Here is a 16,950-nt window from a genome sequence, read left to right on the forward strand (position 1 = left end):
CAGAAAATAAGACCTAGTAGAGGTTTTGCTGAATTGCTAAATATAAGGCCTCCCCTGAAAGTAAGACCTAGCAAAGGTTTTGTTTGGAAGCATGCCCAATGAACAGAACACCAGAGCATGCAGGATCGGTAAATGTACGTACCATAGAGTGTTGTATATGGAAATACAGTAGAGTCTCACTTATCCAAGCCTCGCTTATCCAAGGCTCTGGATTATCCAAGCCATTTTTGTAGTCAATGTTTTCAATATATCGTGATATTTTGGTGCTAAATTCATAAATACAGTAATTGCAACATAACATTACTGCGTATTGAACTACCTTTTCTGTCAAATTTGTTGTATAACATGATGTTTTGGTGCTTAATTTGTAAAATCATAACCTAATTTGATGTTTAATAGGCTTTTCCTTAATCCCTCCTTATTATCCAAGATATTCGCTTATCCAAGCTTCTGCCGGCCCGTTTAGCTTGGATAAGTGAGACTCTACTGTATTGGTAGTAACAAAAAATTATTGATAGGATTCACAGTTTGTCTGGTTATGCTGGTTTATGATGACAACTACTGGACAGTCTATATATATAAAAGAGTGATGGAATCACAGCACCAGACAAAACAACAAAACTACGGCCCCCCCCAATCTCGAAATTTGACAACACAACCCATCATCCACGGCTCTAGGTTGATACAACAAAAAGAAAAGAAAAATAAAGTCCTAATTAGAGGGAGAGGAATAATTGCTTTTATCCAATTGCTGCCAGTTAGAAGGCTAAGCTCCTCCAACTTGGTCTCCTAGCAACCCAATAAAAATAATAAAAAACACTAAAAATAATTAAAAACACTAAAAAAATTAATACAATAAAATACTATAATAACAGAAAATAACTAAAAACAATACAAGAAAATAATAAAATATAATAAATAAAAAGATAACTTACAATAAAATTAATTAAAAAATACAAATAACGTCAAATAAAATTGCACAACAATTTTTAACCAATACCACCACCACTTTGCCACAGCAACGCATGGCCGGGCACAGCTACTAGTATATAATAAATGTTAATTTTTTGTTCAACAATAAATGTGAATCCTTCTTCATGGAAAAATAAGACTTCCCCTGAAAATAAGACCTAGAGCATCTTTGGGAGCAAAAATTAATATAAGACACTGTCTTATTTTCGGGGAAACACGGGATCTATCATCTATCTATCTATCTATCTATCTATCTATCTATCTATCTATCTATCTATCTATATCTATATCTATTTTTACTTTTTACGGTCTACATCAGGCCTGTGTGGGTGCATCTACATTGTAGAATTAAAGCAGTTTGATATCACTTCAACTACTATCGCTCAATGCGATGGAATTTTGAACTACCATGGCTCAATGGAAATTGTAGTTTGGTGAAGGACCAGCACTCTGGCATAAGAGGATAAAGACCTCTGATAACTACAACCCCCAGGATTCCATAGAATCGAGCCACAGCTATTAAAGTGGTGTCACTCTGCATTAATTCTACACCTAGGAAACCAGGTTCAAATCCCACATGTGGAAACCTAATGGTCAAGCCACACTCTCTCAGCCTCCCAGGATTTTGTAGCATGGGTCCACGGCCGTTAAAGGAGTCCCAATCTGCTTTAATTCTGTTGTGTAGATGTGCCCTAAGAACAATAAATAAAATCCACATTGAACAGGATTATATGGCAGTGTGGACTCAGATAATCCAGTTCAAGGCAGATTTTGTAGAGTCTCGCTTATCCAAGCCTCACTTATCCAAGCCTCTGGATTATCCAAGCCATTTTTGTAGTCAATGTTTTCAATATATCGTGATATTTTGGTGCTAAATTTGTAAATACAGTAATCACAACATAACATTACTGTGTATTAAACTACAGTAGAGTCTCACTTATCCAACATAAACGGGCCGGCAGAATGTTGGATAAGCGAATATGTTGGATAATAAGGAGGCATTAAGGAAAAGCCTATTAAACATCAAATTAGGTTATGATTTTACAAATGAAACACCAAAACATAATGTTAGACAACAAATTTGGCAGAAAAAGTAGTTCAATATGCAGTAGTGCTATGTAGTAATTACTGTATTTATGAATTTAGCACCAAAATATCACGATATATTGAAAACATTGACTACAAAAATGTGTTGGATAATCCAGAATATTGGATAAGCGAGTGTTGGATAAGTGATACTCTACTGTACTTTTTCTGTCAAATTTGTTGTATAACATGATGTTTGGTGCTTAATTTGTAAAATCATAACCTAATTTGAAGTTTAATAGGCTTTTCCTTAATCGCTCCTTATTATCCAAGCTTATCCAAGCTTCTGCCGGCCTGTTTAGCTTGGATAAGTGAGACTCTGCTGTATATAAAATCCACATTGAACTGGATTATATGGCAGTGTGGACTCACTCAGATAATGCAGTTCAAAGCAGATATTGTGGATTATCTGCCTTGATATTCTGGGTTATATGGCTGTGTGGAAGAGCCCAAAGTGTGCATGTGTGCAAAGGGAAAGAGAGAAAGAGGCCACTCGATCATAAAATAATAACTTAGGGGCCTTCATCTCCAGGACTACATCTCCCAGTTGCCCACAATGGCTGGAGAGTTCTGGGAGTTAGAGTGCAAAGTATTTTTTTAAAAAAATAAAACAACAATACTCTTGGATTTTTTTCAAGGGTTTGTTCATCGCCACTCCGACCATCTGTTGATAAAGAAGACTTTCTATGTAGTATTGATCTGAGCAAGAGACTTATAAGACTCCTGGTCATCAATGTTTCAATCGCTTTCCTTGATTGAATCAACCCACCCGTAGTGCCGTCTTCCTCTTTTCCCCTTCTCATCATTATCACCTTTTCAGTGAGTCATATAATCTTATGATATGTCCAAAGCAGAATAACTGGAAACCAGTCGTCTTGGATTCTATGGATGCTGGGACAGATTGCTGCAACAACCTCACAACCTCTGGGGATGCCTGCCATAGATATGGGTGAAACCTCAGGAGAGAATGCTTCAGGAACATGGCCTGGAAAACTCACAGCAGCCCAATACAGCTATCCTTTGGCTGGGAGGTGACATTGGTCCAATGCCTTTCAAGCCTCCTTTGGGACGTTATTTTAGCACTCTTTCCAACATTGCTTGTAAATATCTCCGCTATCTCGCTGGTGGAAAATCAGATTGGGGACAATGAGGCCAGATTACTGGCTTGACCTCGAGAGATTGTGTGCCCGAGAATGCAGAAAGGATTGCCAGTTGCCTGCAAGTGATTGCTAGCAAGGTTTCCTTCAATTTCCTGACTTATTTTTTTCCCATGCAAACCAACTACTAGCCCAGGGGTCCTCAAACTTTTTAATCCGAGGGCCGGTCCGCAATCCTTCAGACTGTTGAGGGGCCGGATTATCATTTGAAAAAAAAATGCAAACAAATTCCGATGCATGTCTTATTTGTAGTGCAAAAGCAACAACAACAAGAACAATGAAAGAACAATACAATATTTAAAAATAAAAACAATTTTAACCCAACATACATTTAGCAGGATTTCAATGGGAAGTGTGCTCCTGCTTCTGGCCGGTGAGATAGTGAAGTTAATTAGGATTGTTGTTGTTGTTGTTGTTGTGTGCCTTCAAGTCATTTCAGACTTTGGGCGAGCCTAAGTCTAAAATGTATTTATTTATTATTTATTTATTTACTGCATTTATTTAGTACATTTGTATCACACCCTTCTCACCCCAAAGAGGACTCAGAGTGGCTTACAAATTATATGTGCATACAATATATTATATTATTAGCATAGCACACTATTAGCATTATATATTACTATATTGAACTATACCACTATACTGTAATATTATTAGTAATATTATATGTAATATATAATATATAATTAATATTATTATATGGTATTATTATTAGTGTTATATTGTATTACATTATAATATTATTATCAATATTATATGTATATACAATGTATTATATTATAAAACTGAGGGCGGGGGCTAGGTAAATGACCTCGGAGGGCTGCATCCGGCCCCCGGGCCTTAGTTTGGGGACCTCTGTACTAGCCTATGGTGTCATTATCTCAACCACATTTGGATCATCTCAGATTTCCAGATTAGAGATATAATGGTCACCTGTTGGGGTTTCATGCTTGGAGATGGTCCCAGAGTTTAGTGCCTAGTGGATCCTCCAGATATTCTGGACTTCAGCTCCCAGAATCCCTGACAATGTCAGCCTGCTGGTTATTAGAGTCCAAAACCCTTGGAGGACCAGAGTTTGGGCAAAAGTATATTAAGTGATTAAGTTTTTAAGGAGAAACTGGATGGCCATCTGTTGGGGATGTTTTTGTTTTGTTTTGAAGATTCTAACCACAAGTCTATTGGTTGCATCTTCTTGTGTCTTCCCACATTGTCTCCTGGTCTTCACATACAGTAGAGTCTCACTTATCCAACATTCTGGATTATCCAACACATTTTTGTGGTGATTGTTTTCAATACATCGTGATATTTTGGTGCTAAATTCGTAAATACAGTAATTACTACATACCATTACTGTGTATTGAACTATTTTTCCTGTCAAATTTGTTTTATAACATGATGTTTGGTGCTTAATTTGTAAAATCATAACCTAATTTGATGTTTAATAGGCTTTTCCTTAATCTCTCCTTATTATCCAACATATTCGCTTATCCAACGTCTTGCCGGCCCGTTTATGTTGGATAAGTGACTCTACTGTATACTGAGATAAACAGAAAACCTGGGATCAGACCCTGGGATATAGGGCCTCTGTAAGTCTATGACCCCTTCCACACAACTATATAAAATCCACATTGAACTGGATTATATGGCAGTGTAGACTCAGATAATGCAGTTCAAAGCAGATATTGTGGATTATCTGCCTTGATATTCTGGGTTATATGGCTGTGTGGAAGGGTCCTATGATACTGTGATGATACTACCTCAGGGGTAGAAGCAGCTTTGCTGGATGAAGCCCTTCTTTGCCAAAGGGCATGCCAATCCTAGCCAAAATTTAAGTTGGTTGCTGGTCTTCCAAGGTGGATTCTCTGGGATTCTTTTTTCCTGGTTATCTGAGCAGAGGAGGAGGAGGAGGAGGAGGAGGAGGCTCGCCTGAAGTCCCTGGGCAGGGCTTCCACCTGGGCACAGAAAGCCCCCTTTGCTGCCTGCCTGTGACCAGGGGGTGGGTACTGTTATTTTTTCCAGAAATGTGCGGAATCGCCCGGCGTCCGGCCAGCCGGCGGAGCCACACGCGCGTCCGTGTGCACACTGGCTCCATTCAGGCCCCGGCGGGCTTGGCTTGGCACCCCTTTGGGCACCGGATCCAAGGCCCCGAGAGTGGCACACCTCTGAGCCCACAGTCAGAGAAAGAGAGAGAGAGAAATAGGAACACATGCTTTTGAATCGAGACTTTTCTGCATGCTAGAAAAGTGGCATAGGTTTTCACAGTGCTACGAACAGAGAAGGAAACAAAAACAGGGGGGAGAAAGTGCCCAGATTTGTACCCAGGCATGGCTCATACTTTTTGTATCGTAACTTTTCTGCATGCTGGAAAAGTTGCATATGTTTCAACAAAACTACAAACAGAGAAGGGGAAAAATATGTGCCCAATTCTGTGCCCATGCATGGATCATACCTTTTGCATCAAGACTGTTCCGCCTGCTAGAAAAGTTGCATATGTTTCAACAGGGAACAAAATAAAAACAAAAAAGTGCCCAATTCTGTACCCAGGCATGGCTCATACTTTTTGTATCAAGACTTTTCCGCATGTTAGGAAAGTTGCATATGTTTCAACAGGGAACAAAATAAAAACAAAAAAGTGCCCAATTCTGTACCCAAACATGGCTCATACCTTTCTGTATCGAGACTTTTCCGCATGCTAGGAAAGTTGCATATGTTGTAACAGGGAACAAAATAAAAACAGAAAAGTGCCTAAATCTGTACCACTACCCAGGCATGGCTCATACTTTTTTGTATCGAGACTTTTCCGCACGCTAGGAAAGTTGCATATGTTTCAACAGGGAACAAAATAAAAACAAAAAGTGCCCAATTCTGTACCCAAACATGGCTCATACCTTTCTGTATCAAGACTTTTCCGCATGCTAGGAAAGATGCATATGTTGCAACAGGGAACAAAATAAAAACAGAAAAGTGCCTAAATCTGTACCACTACCCAGGCATGGCTCATACTTTTTTGTATCGAGACTTTTCCGCATGCTAGGAAAGTTGGGTTTCAACAGGGAACAAAATTTTTAAAAAAACTAAAATGTGCCCGATTCTGTGCCCATGAATGGGTCATCCTTTTTTAAAATTATGATTTCTCTGCCAGAGAGCCCTAGTGCCTATCCAAACTATGAATCCCAAGATTCTGTAGGATGCAATTGTAATAGTGAAACTAGAATGATAGTGCTATTATTGTGGAGTGTGCAGAGGCCTTACATTTGTGGAGAGCTCCATTGCCCTTAAGGTAAAGGTAAAGGTTTTCCACTAACATTAAATCCAGTCGTGTCCGACTCTGGGGGTTGGTGCTCATCTCCATTTCTAAGCCAAAGAGCCGGCGTTGTCAATAGACACCTCCTAGGTCATGTGGCCAGCATGACTGCATAGAGTGCCGTTACCTTCCCGCAGCAGCGGTACCTATTGATCTACTTATATTTGCATGTTTTCGAACTGCTAGGTTGGCAGAAGCTGGGGCTAATAGCAGGAGCTCACTCTGCTCCCCAGATTCGAACCGCCAACTTTTTGGTTAGCAAGTTCAGCGGTTTAACCCGCTGCTCCACCGGCAGCTCCCTATTGCCCTTAATTTGTCCCAATGAAACTACGAATCCTCCTGCCTTGGTTAGTGCAGATGGGGAAGCATTTCAAGGATGAGAGCTTTTCCACCTGGGATACTTACCCTTTCTTTTTTCCTCTCTGAGGAGCTATTCCATTTGTGAAATGGGCTCAGCCAATTGAACAATCACACTGATTTCCAACTTTGGACAACCGAGGCATTGCTGTTGGAATAAACTCCATGTAAGTATGTAAGTATGTACAGAGTTTTTGGGGAAAGGTCATAGTAGAAATAGAGAGTATCATGAAGAAAAAAATTAATACAAACCCAGCGACTATACTATTATCTATTTATAATACAGAGGAATGGAAAGAAAATGAAAAGAATTTGGTAACAATGTTGCTAACGGCCGCAAGGTTATTAATAGCAAGGAATTGGAAAGGGGAGGTGGAAATTAAAATAGAAGATTGGTACAAGGAAATTTGGAAATTAGCAATAAATGATAAATTAACATGCAATTTAAATATCAAAAAAGGCCTAAGAAATAAAAATGACTTTGAAAGTATATGGAAGAAATTTATTGAAGAAACATTAAGGAGAGAAGATGGGAATCAACCCCCACCAGAAGAAATGAGGTTCTGGTTGGACTATAAAGAAATGGACTCCGGTGATGGAGAGCACAACGGGTAGAACACTGGGGGAAGGAAAAGACTTAATTATATGAATTGTAAAGATTTTTCTTTTTTTGGTAACAAAATTAATAGTAATGTAATAAAAAAAATATTCAAAAAATGCCATGGCTCAATGCTACAGAATCATGCACATTTCAGTTCTACATGGTCCCTCAGCCTCCTTTGCTGAAGAATTAAAACTACAAATGTCCAGCATTGAGCTGCGGCAGTTAAAGTGATAACTACTGCCCAAGTCTGCAGTCCTCAATGAATAATGTAGCTGAGGGGAATTCCTTTCCCTGGAATGTATCTATTTCTTCTCTCCTCTCTGTTTCTGCTCTCATTCTGATTGGTTATGTAGAATGGATATTTTGTCTTTGACTTTCTGTTTTTACACGTGTGTGTGCTGTGTGTACTGAGATCTCTCTCTGCTTGTGTGTGGCAGGAGAGGTGTAGAGAGTTAGAGTTCGACAGAAGCTCAGATCCAGTTCTTTACTATCAAGAAATGTAGTTATTATTTTTGTAAATAAACATTTTGTAATTTTTTTAAAAAAGGAATAAACTCCATTCTTGCCTTTCACCTGCTGTTGGAAACTGTGTATTAGAGAGCTTCGAGTGTTGTGCTCGGACTCTGGAGACCAGGGTTCAAATCTCTGCTTGGATATGAAAACCCAATGGGTGATATTGGGCATGTCATGCGCTCTCAGACTCAGAGGAGAACCTTACTAGGAAAGGTCTTGCCATGTCAGCTGTTTGGTAGGTTGGCCATGTGTCGGAAATGATATAATAATTGCATAGGACCCTGGCCTTGGCGGTGCCAGCTAGAACACTGGCACAGGGACTGCCAGTTCCCAATTGTACCCAAAATGACGGGAACTGCACTTTTTTGGGAACTTCATCCTCTGTGATTCAGCACCGGTTGTGGGAGACATGGACAGCGAGGACGTGCTCCGGCATGCGCCGTGTTGTTGCCGGCGTGACCCTTGTGCCAAAGAGCCAGTTAGTGATTAATCCTTATTGCAAGGGCAGCATTGGTGGGTGGGATCGAGGGGGTCCGGACTCTTCTGGCCCCCCTTTCCGCAGAAGCGTGTGGGCACCGTGTTTGATGAGCAAACAAACCCAACGGTCAGGGACTGTCGTGGGCGGGTGTTGCAGGGCGGAGGGCAAAGTTTAGGGCTCTAAGAGGATGGCATAAGGGTTAGGTGGCCATTAGGGTACAAGAGAAGGACTTCAAAACTTTGCGGAAGACCTGGCCTTTTAAGAGGTTCATCTCCAATTGACCACAACCCCTTCTCCATGAGTCAAAAATGTCTAGAACTGTCTTATTTTTTAAAACCAGCAGTTTTACTATAGGTTGAGTATCCTTTATCAGAAATACTTGGTCCAGGGCATGTTTTCGATTGTTTTTCTAGCACAACCCTCTACTGCAGGCATGGGCAAACTTCAGCCCTCCAGGTGTTTTGGACTTCAACTCCCACAATTCCTAACAGCCTACTGGCTGTTAGGAATTGTGTGAGTTGAAGTCCAAAATGGGTATCTATAGATATCAAACTATAGATATAGTTGATATCTATAGTTTCACTGATCCATGCTCCCCAAAATATTCCTCCCCAACAGTGTTGGTTGACCTCTTGAGATGTATTTAGATGTATTTAGATTTCTTTGTGGAGCCCCGGTGGCGAAGTGTGTTAAAGCATTGAGCTGCTGAACTTGTAGACTGAAAGATCCCAGCATGATGATGATAATTAATAATAATAATAATAATAATAATAATAATAATAATAATAATAATAATAATAATACATTGTGTTGTCGAAGCCTTTCATGGCCAGAATCACTGGGTTGCTGTGAGTTTTTTGGGCTGTATGGCCAGGTTGGGAGTTCTGTTGGAAACTAGGCAGTAGTAAAGGTAAAGATTTTCCCTGACTTTAAGTCCAGACTCTGGGGGTTGGTGCTCATCTTTATTTCTAAGCCGAAGAGTCGGCATTGTCCGTAGACACCTCCAAGGTCATGTGGCCGGCATGACTGCATGGAACTCTGTTACCTTACCTATTGATCTACTCACATTGGCATGTTTTCAAACTGCTAGGTTGGCAGAAGCTGGAGCTAACAGCGGGCGCTCACTCCGCTCCCCGGATTTGAACCTGGGACCTTTCGGTCTGCAAGTTCAGCAGCTCAGCGCTTTAACACACTGAGTGGGCCAGCTAACACCTTCCAACAAAGGATTCCCCCAGGCAGGAAGCAGCCAGGCTTTGAAACTGAAAGACCATTCAATACTAATCAAGGTGGCCAATTGCAACATTCACCCTTGCCTCCAACAGACAAAGAGTTCTTTCTCCCACCCCGGACATTATTCCACAGATATCTAAACCTCACTTGCCTAGTTTCCAACAGACCTCACAACCTCTGAGGATGCCTGCCATAGCTGTGGGCGAAACGTCAGGAGAGAATGCTTCTGGAACATGGCCATACAACCCGGAAAACTCACAGCAACCCAGACTGTAATCCATTTGATGAAGCAGAGCTTGAAAATGTTAGGGTTTGGGGAATCTTTCAATGAGATTGGGGGATTATGGGATCTATAGTGCACTAAAGCGGTGCTTATTGGCATTTATGTGCAGGAGAGTTCCTATCCTTATTTTCACTTGGCATGCACGTTAAAGGTGAAACAAACGAACAACGAAGGCTGACGATTGTCATTTGAGTCGGTGACAACAGCACAGGACGAAATGGGGAAATCGGCAGCGGGGTTTCAAAGGCACACTCTTAGATATGTATTCCAAAGGATAAGCCTATCAGTGGAGGATAAAGCTATCAGAGACGGCTGCCAGTCATAATGTCTTCAAGCAACTCCCACTATTATCAGATAGTTGCTTCTCCATCCCAGTTGCTAGAGAAGTGGAGCATTTCTTTCCATTCACGCCCCACTGGTGGGATTCCCGGAATCCCACACGTCTTTGGATTGGATCCATCACAGCAATTCTCAGGTTTTCAAGACATTAACAAGCTCAATCACACCATTGCCTTTATTGACCCCGGCTTGGTAGGATTTGTGCCATGAACATCTTTTGAAATGGGACGCAAGAGGTCCATGTAGTTTTGCCCATCTGATTCTAACCTTCTAAAGATCAAAGTAGCCCATGAGATCTATCTTAAAACTATAGGATTTTGCAGTTCTGGCACAAGTTGATATTAGTATTGGCAGATTTCAGGGCCTGGCTCCTCTCTGCCAGTTTGTAGGGGAAGAAGGAGGAGTCTCAGGGTGAAAGCAATGCCTTAAATATATATAGTTCCCTATATTTATTAGGTATGTTTTTGATGTTGTTGATGTATGGGGAACTCTGTAAAACCATGTTTAATTGCCCTAGTCCAGGAGTCTCCAAACTTTTTAAACAGGGGGCCGGTTCACGATCCTTCGGACCATTGGAGGGCCGGACTATAGTTGGCCACTGAGCAATAATAATATTCATAAATAATAATAATAATAACAACAACAACAACAACAAAAAGAGTGTTGGAAGAGACCCTTTGGGCCATTAAGTCCAACCCCCTTTTGCCTTTGTGCACCAAAAGCACAAGCAAAGCACCCCTGACAGATGGCCACTCAGCCTCAAATGTTTATTGTTGTTGTTATTATTATTATTATTATTATTATTATTAATAATAATAATAAAGAGAGTTGGAAGAGACCCCTTGGGCCATTAAGTCCAACCCCCTTTTGCCTCTGTGCACCAAAAGCACAAGCGAAGCACCCCTGACAGATGGCCACCCAGCCTCAATGTTAATAATAATAATAATAATAATAATAATAATAATAATAATAATAATAATAATGGTTGGAAGAGACCCTTTGGGCCATTGAGTCCAATCCCCTTCTGCCTTTGTGCACCAAAAGCACAAGCGAAGCACCCCTGACAGATGGCCACCCAGCCTCAATGTTAATAATAATATTAATAATAATGGTTGGAAGAGACCCTTTGGGCCATTGAGTCCAATCCCCTTCTGCCTTTGTGCACCAAAAGCACAAGCGAAGCACCCCTGACAGATGGCCACCCAGCCTCAATGTTAATAATAATATTAATAATAATGGTTGGAAGAGACCCTTTGGGCCATTGAGTCCAATCCCCTTCTGCCTTTGTGCACCAAAAGCACTAGCAAAGCACCCCTGACAGATGGCCACCCAGCCTCAATGTTAATAATAATAATAATAATAATAATAATAATAATAATAATAATGTGATTTTGTGATACGAAATCCAGCATATCTATCTTGTTTGCTGTGTCATACAATATAATAATAATAATAATAATAATAATAATAATAATAATAATAATAATAAGAGTTGTAAGAGAAGAAGAATCCCCTTGGGTCATTTAGTCCAACCCCCTTCTGCCCTTAGTTTGGGGACCCCTGCCCTAGTCGATAAAGGTATTTTTGAAAAGCCTAAGCCTATTATTGGCTTATTTAGGGGAGTGCTCTTCAATCTTTGGTCCTTCAGTCGGATTGTCTTGCCATGGCGGCTGAATGTTGATCTACTGATCTGAATTTTGAGAACCACCAACAAATTTCTAAAGTTCCCTAGAGGAATTGTAATTTGAAATGTGTGACCCCAATAACCATTCTTTACAATTGTATAGGCTTGCACTCTCCCTCTCTCTCTCTCTCGGCTGCCCCATAGAGAAAGATGTAGACCTTGGGAAACTATAACTCCCAGAAGTGCATAGTATGGAGCTGTAGTATTTAAAGTAAGGTCCAGCTGCATTCATTTCACAGTGTAGATGCACCCAGAGAAGGTTCATGGACCTTGGGAAACTGCAATTCTCAAGACCATCTCATGGAGACATGGCATTTAAAGTAAGGTCCAACTCCATTCATTCCACAGTGTAGATGCCTCAGAGAAGGGTATGGACCTTGGGAAACTATAACTCCCAGGAGAACTCCATTGCACGGAGCCATGGCATTTTAAGTGGAGTGCAAGGGCATTCATTCCATATTGTAAACGCACCAAGAGAAGGGTATGGACCTTGGAAAACTATGACTCCCAGGACTGCACAGCATGGAGACATAGCATAATAATAACAATAATAATATTATAATAATAATAGCATTTAAAATGAGTCCCTACTGCATTTATTCCCCAGTGCAGATGCACCCAGAGAACGGTATGGAGCTTGGGAAACTATAACTCCCAGGAACACATAGTATGGAGCTATGGTACTTAAAGTGTGGTCCAAGAGCATTCCTCCCATAGCGTAAATGGACCCAGAGAAGGATGTGGACCTTGGGAAACTATAATTCTTAGGAACGCATAGTATGGAGCTATGGTATTTAAAGTGGGGTCCAAGAGCATTCCTTCAATAGCGTAAATGCATCCAGAAAGGGATATGGACCTTGGGAAACTATAATTCTCAGGAACGCATAGAATGGAGCTATGGGATTTAAAGTGGGGTCCAAGAGCATTCCTCCCATAGCATAAATGCACCCAGAGAAGGATATGGACCTTGGGAAACTATAATTCTTAGGAACGCATAGTATGGAGTTATGGTATTTAAAGTGGGGTCCAAGAGCATTCCTTATTATAGCGTAAATGCACCCTGAGAAGGATATGGACCTTGGGAAACTATAATTCTCAGGAACGCATAGTATGGAGCTATGGGATTTAAAGTGGGGTCCAAGAGCATTCCTTCCATAGCGTAAATGCACCCAGAGAAGGATATGGACCTTGGGAAACTATAATTCTTAGGAACGCATAGTATGGAGCTATGGGATTTAAAGTGGGGTCCAAGAGCATTCCTTATTATAGCGTAAATGCACCCAGAGAAGGATGTGGACCTTGGGAAACTATAATTCTTAGGAACGCATAGTATGGAGTTATGGGATTTAAAGTGGGGTCCAAGAGCATTCCTTCCATAGCGTAAATGCACCCTGAGAAGGATATGGACCTTGGGAAACTATAATTCTCAGGAACGCATAGTATGGAGCTATGGGATTTAAAGTGGGGTCCAAGAGCATTCCTTCAATAGCGGAAATGGACCCAGAGAAGGATGTGGACCTTGGGAAACTATAACTCTGAGGACTACACAGCATAGAGACATGACATAATAAACTTTCCCTAACTTTCCCTAACAAGGGTATCTTGGCTCCTCCCACAATTTCATCTCCCACAAATTGGGAAAACGTCTCATTTCAATCCCGAGAGCAACAAATGCGATTGCATTACAGAATTGGGCATTCATCCGGATCATTCCCCAAAAATCCACTTTCCCACCACCTCCTGAAACGTCCGAAAAGAATGCTGGCCCCCAGGGTGAAAATTCGGAAAGAATGCTCTAGTCTACATTTGAACCCAACTTAATATGATGAACTCATTCGGTTACCGGATTTTAAGTGTCGGACTCAGTGCAATTTAGTAAATGTGATGAAGCCATAGGTCTTGAAAGCAATAGTTGCTAGGCCTAGCTATCTATGATGTTATTGGTAGTAATGGATGAGGCAGATATGGCTGTGGACAGATTTCCAGTGTGCCAATGAGTTGGACTGAACTACAGTAGAGTTTCACTTATCCAACACTCGCTTATCCAACGTTCTGGATTATCCAATGCATTTTTGTAGTCAATGTTTTCAATACATCGTGATATTTTGGTGCTAAATTCGTAAATACAGTAATTACTACGTAGCATTACTATGTATTGAACTACTTTTTCTGTCAAATTTGTTGTATAACACGATGTTTTGGTGCTTAATTTGTAAAATCATAACCTAATTTGATGTTTAATAGGCTTTTCCTTAATGCCTCATTATCCGGGGCTGTGGTGCAGACGGGAGAGCAAACCAGCTGCAATTAACTGCAATGAATCAGTTAAGGTCATGAGTTCGAGGCCCGCTCGGAGCTATGTTGTTTGTCTTTGTCCTATGTTAAAAGGCATTGAATGTTTGCCCTATGTGTATATAATGTGATCCGCCCTGAGTCCCCTTCGGGGTGAGAAGGGCGGAATATAAATGCTGTAAATAAATAAATAAAATAAATAAATTATCCAACATATTTGCTTATCCAACATTCTGCCGGCCCGTTTATGTTGGATAAGTGAGACTCTACTGTATCTGTTTCTTGGAATAGGGATGGATTTCAACCCAAATACGTATTTGTGTGTGTATGTGTGTGCATCAGGAGCAACATTTCTTTGCCACAAGATCGGAGTGATAACAGGGAGGTGGGCACTGGATACCGTTGGTTTTAATTATTGATAATACCAAAAAAAGAGACAGAAACAAAAGGCACCCCCCTGAATTGTCTCTAAAGTACGATATATTAAATCAACTCTGACCCCTTTCCCGTGACAGAAAGCACAAATATTTAAATATAAAGCCGCATTTACAAAAAAAATATCTGAACTATATTCTCCTTGTTTCTCTTTAGTCATAGACCTAAATTGTCTTGGGTGTAACCAAACTCCTTTGCATGTAACAACAGAGTTTGCCAAGTGTGATTCTGACCTAATGGTGGGTTCGAGAAGCCGAAGATGAGAGTTCGATCATTGACTGTAACATCTGCCTTGAAGCCGGAAAGTCAGCCTGTCCTGGACCAAAGGATGGTCCTCAGCTTGGTCCATCTTTCAGAATGACCTTTCCTATGTTCCTTCTCACGTATGCATGGATTCCCATCAGCACTCCACTGGTGACAGTATCAACAAGTGAGGCTGATCCATTGGAGATGGCGGGATTTGCTCTTGGGAAGAGTGCAACCAAGCCAAGGTGATGATGGATGGATCCAGGAATCATTGAGTCCAAAATCCAATCCTTCATACCCATGTGGTGGTGGGTCTCAATAAGACACAGACTTTTTCTTCCTTCCTGCTCTCCTAATCATTATGGGCAAATGAGTCTATTGAAATGGCAGGCCGTTGACCACTATGAGACAATGTTGGTCTGGAAAGCTTAAGAGTCCAGTAGACCAGGTCTCTTCATGATGGCTTTGATACTCCTTTCTACTGGCCTTGTTGCAATAGATTGGCACTGGGAAGGTCTTGATGATGAAGACACCAGGAGGAGCATCTCTCATACTTCTGGCCTCCTTCCCCTTCTCCCCTATTTTATTTATTTTGTCTGCATTGTAGCAAGACAACCCTATGAGGCGTTGAGTAAGGAGCGGTTGTAGAGGCTTTGATAGTAGGAGCCGGTCTCGCTGAGGGAGGTGGAGGTCTCATAGGGATGTTTGCTTTCCACCGAATGTGGGGAGCCGTAACCGCTGTACGCCATGGCTTGCTCGTAGGACTTGAGGTCAACCTTCTGGCTCTGCTCCGTTGACATCAGATTGGTGATGGAAAAAGGGTGGTTGAAGTTGAACTGAGGGTCCATTTTAAGGTCACTGGGGAGATCTAGGTTGGTGATGGAGGTGGCAAAGTAGTGGCTATTCAAGGACTGGGAAATGGGGGCCGGAGAGGCCTCAGAAGCCGGGGATGAGCCCTGCCCCCCAGAACAATCTAGCTGGACCAGGCCCCGTTGCTCCTCCGAGCCGTGAGAGGTATCGGAGTGGCCCGACTCGGCCCCTTCCGAACTAGTGTTGGGACTCTGCCCCTCCTGGAGCCCTTCTGAAACCTTGGAGGCCGAGTCTTGGCCCCCGGAAGCCTTTGCGTTGACCTTCTTGGCCTTGTCCTCGATTTTGAAGCGCTTCTGGCGTCGCAGGTAACAGCCGTTCTCAAACATGTTGCCCGAATTGGGGTGGAGGGCCCAGTAGGAGCCTTTGCCGGGCTTGTCCGGGGAGCGGGCCACCTTGACGAAGCAGTCGTTGAAGGACAGGGAGTGGCGGATGGAGTTCTGCCAGCGCTGCTGGTTTTCGCGGTAGTAGGGGAAGAGGTCCATGATCCACTGGTAGATCTCGTTGAGGGTCAGCATCTTGCTGGGGGCCTGCTGGATGGCCATGGTGATGAGGGAGATGTATGAGTAGGGCGGCTTGGCATGGGTCAACGTACGCCGGTAGGACTTGCCCATCTCCTTGGGCCGGTTCATGCCGGACGGAGAGTAGCCCAGTGGGGTCATCGCCTGTCCGACGTTTTGGTACGGCGAGAGGGAATTGAGACTGGATGACTGGCTGCCCAGTGGAGTCAACACTGGACTGACCGGAGAGGCCACGGTCGGGAGGCCGATGGGGCTGGCGGCGTTGGTCAGTCCGGTGAGAGACGGGCTACTCAAGCCACTGTTGGGATACGCCATGTTCATGGAGCTGGCGGACGTCAGCGGATTCAACGTCACGTAGGAATTTATCGGATTCATGGGCCCCAAACTGGAGGTCATTGTGCTCACGGAAGGAAACACCTAAAGGAAGCAAAGAGAGGCTGTTGAAAGAGATACATTACACTTTCTACATTTCCAAGATTGACTTATGCAGATTTGAGTACACTAGAATTATACTGTGTTTCCCCGAAAATAAGACAGTGTCTTATATTAATTTTTGCTCCCAAAGATGTGCTAGGTCTTATT

General features: G+C 42.1%; 1 protein-coding gene across 1 annotated transcript in view; it reads right to left on the bottom strand.

Moving 5' to 3' along the window:
• Window positions 1–14,687: 14,687 nt before the first annotated feature.
• Window positions 14,688–16,950, bottom strand: part of foxa3 (forkhead box A3) — a 35,327-nt gene continuing 33,064 nt past the window's right edge. The window contains exon 2 of the mRNA XM_003229630.4: window positions 14,688–16,785. Coding sequence (XP_003229678.3) covers window positions 15,598–16,785 — 1,188 coding nt within the window. The 3' untranslated portion in view covers window positions 14,688–15,597. The remainder of the gene's footprint in view (window positions 16,786–16,950) is intronic.

This window comes from Anolis carolinensis, unplaced genomic scaffold, assembly GCF_035594765.1.
Source record: "Anolis carolinensis isolate JA03-04 unplaced genomic scaffold, rAnoCar3.1.pri scaffold_10, whole genome shotgun sequence".
NCBI lineage: Eukaryota > Metazoa > Chordata > Lepidosauria > Squamata > Dactyloidae > Anolis > Anolis carolinensis.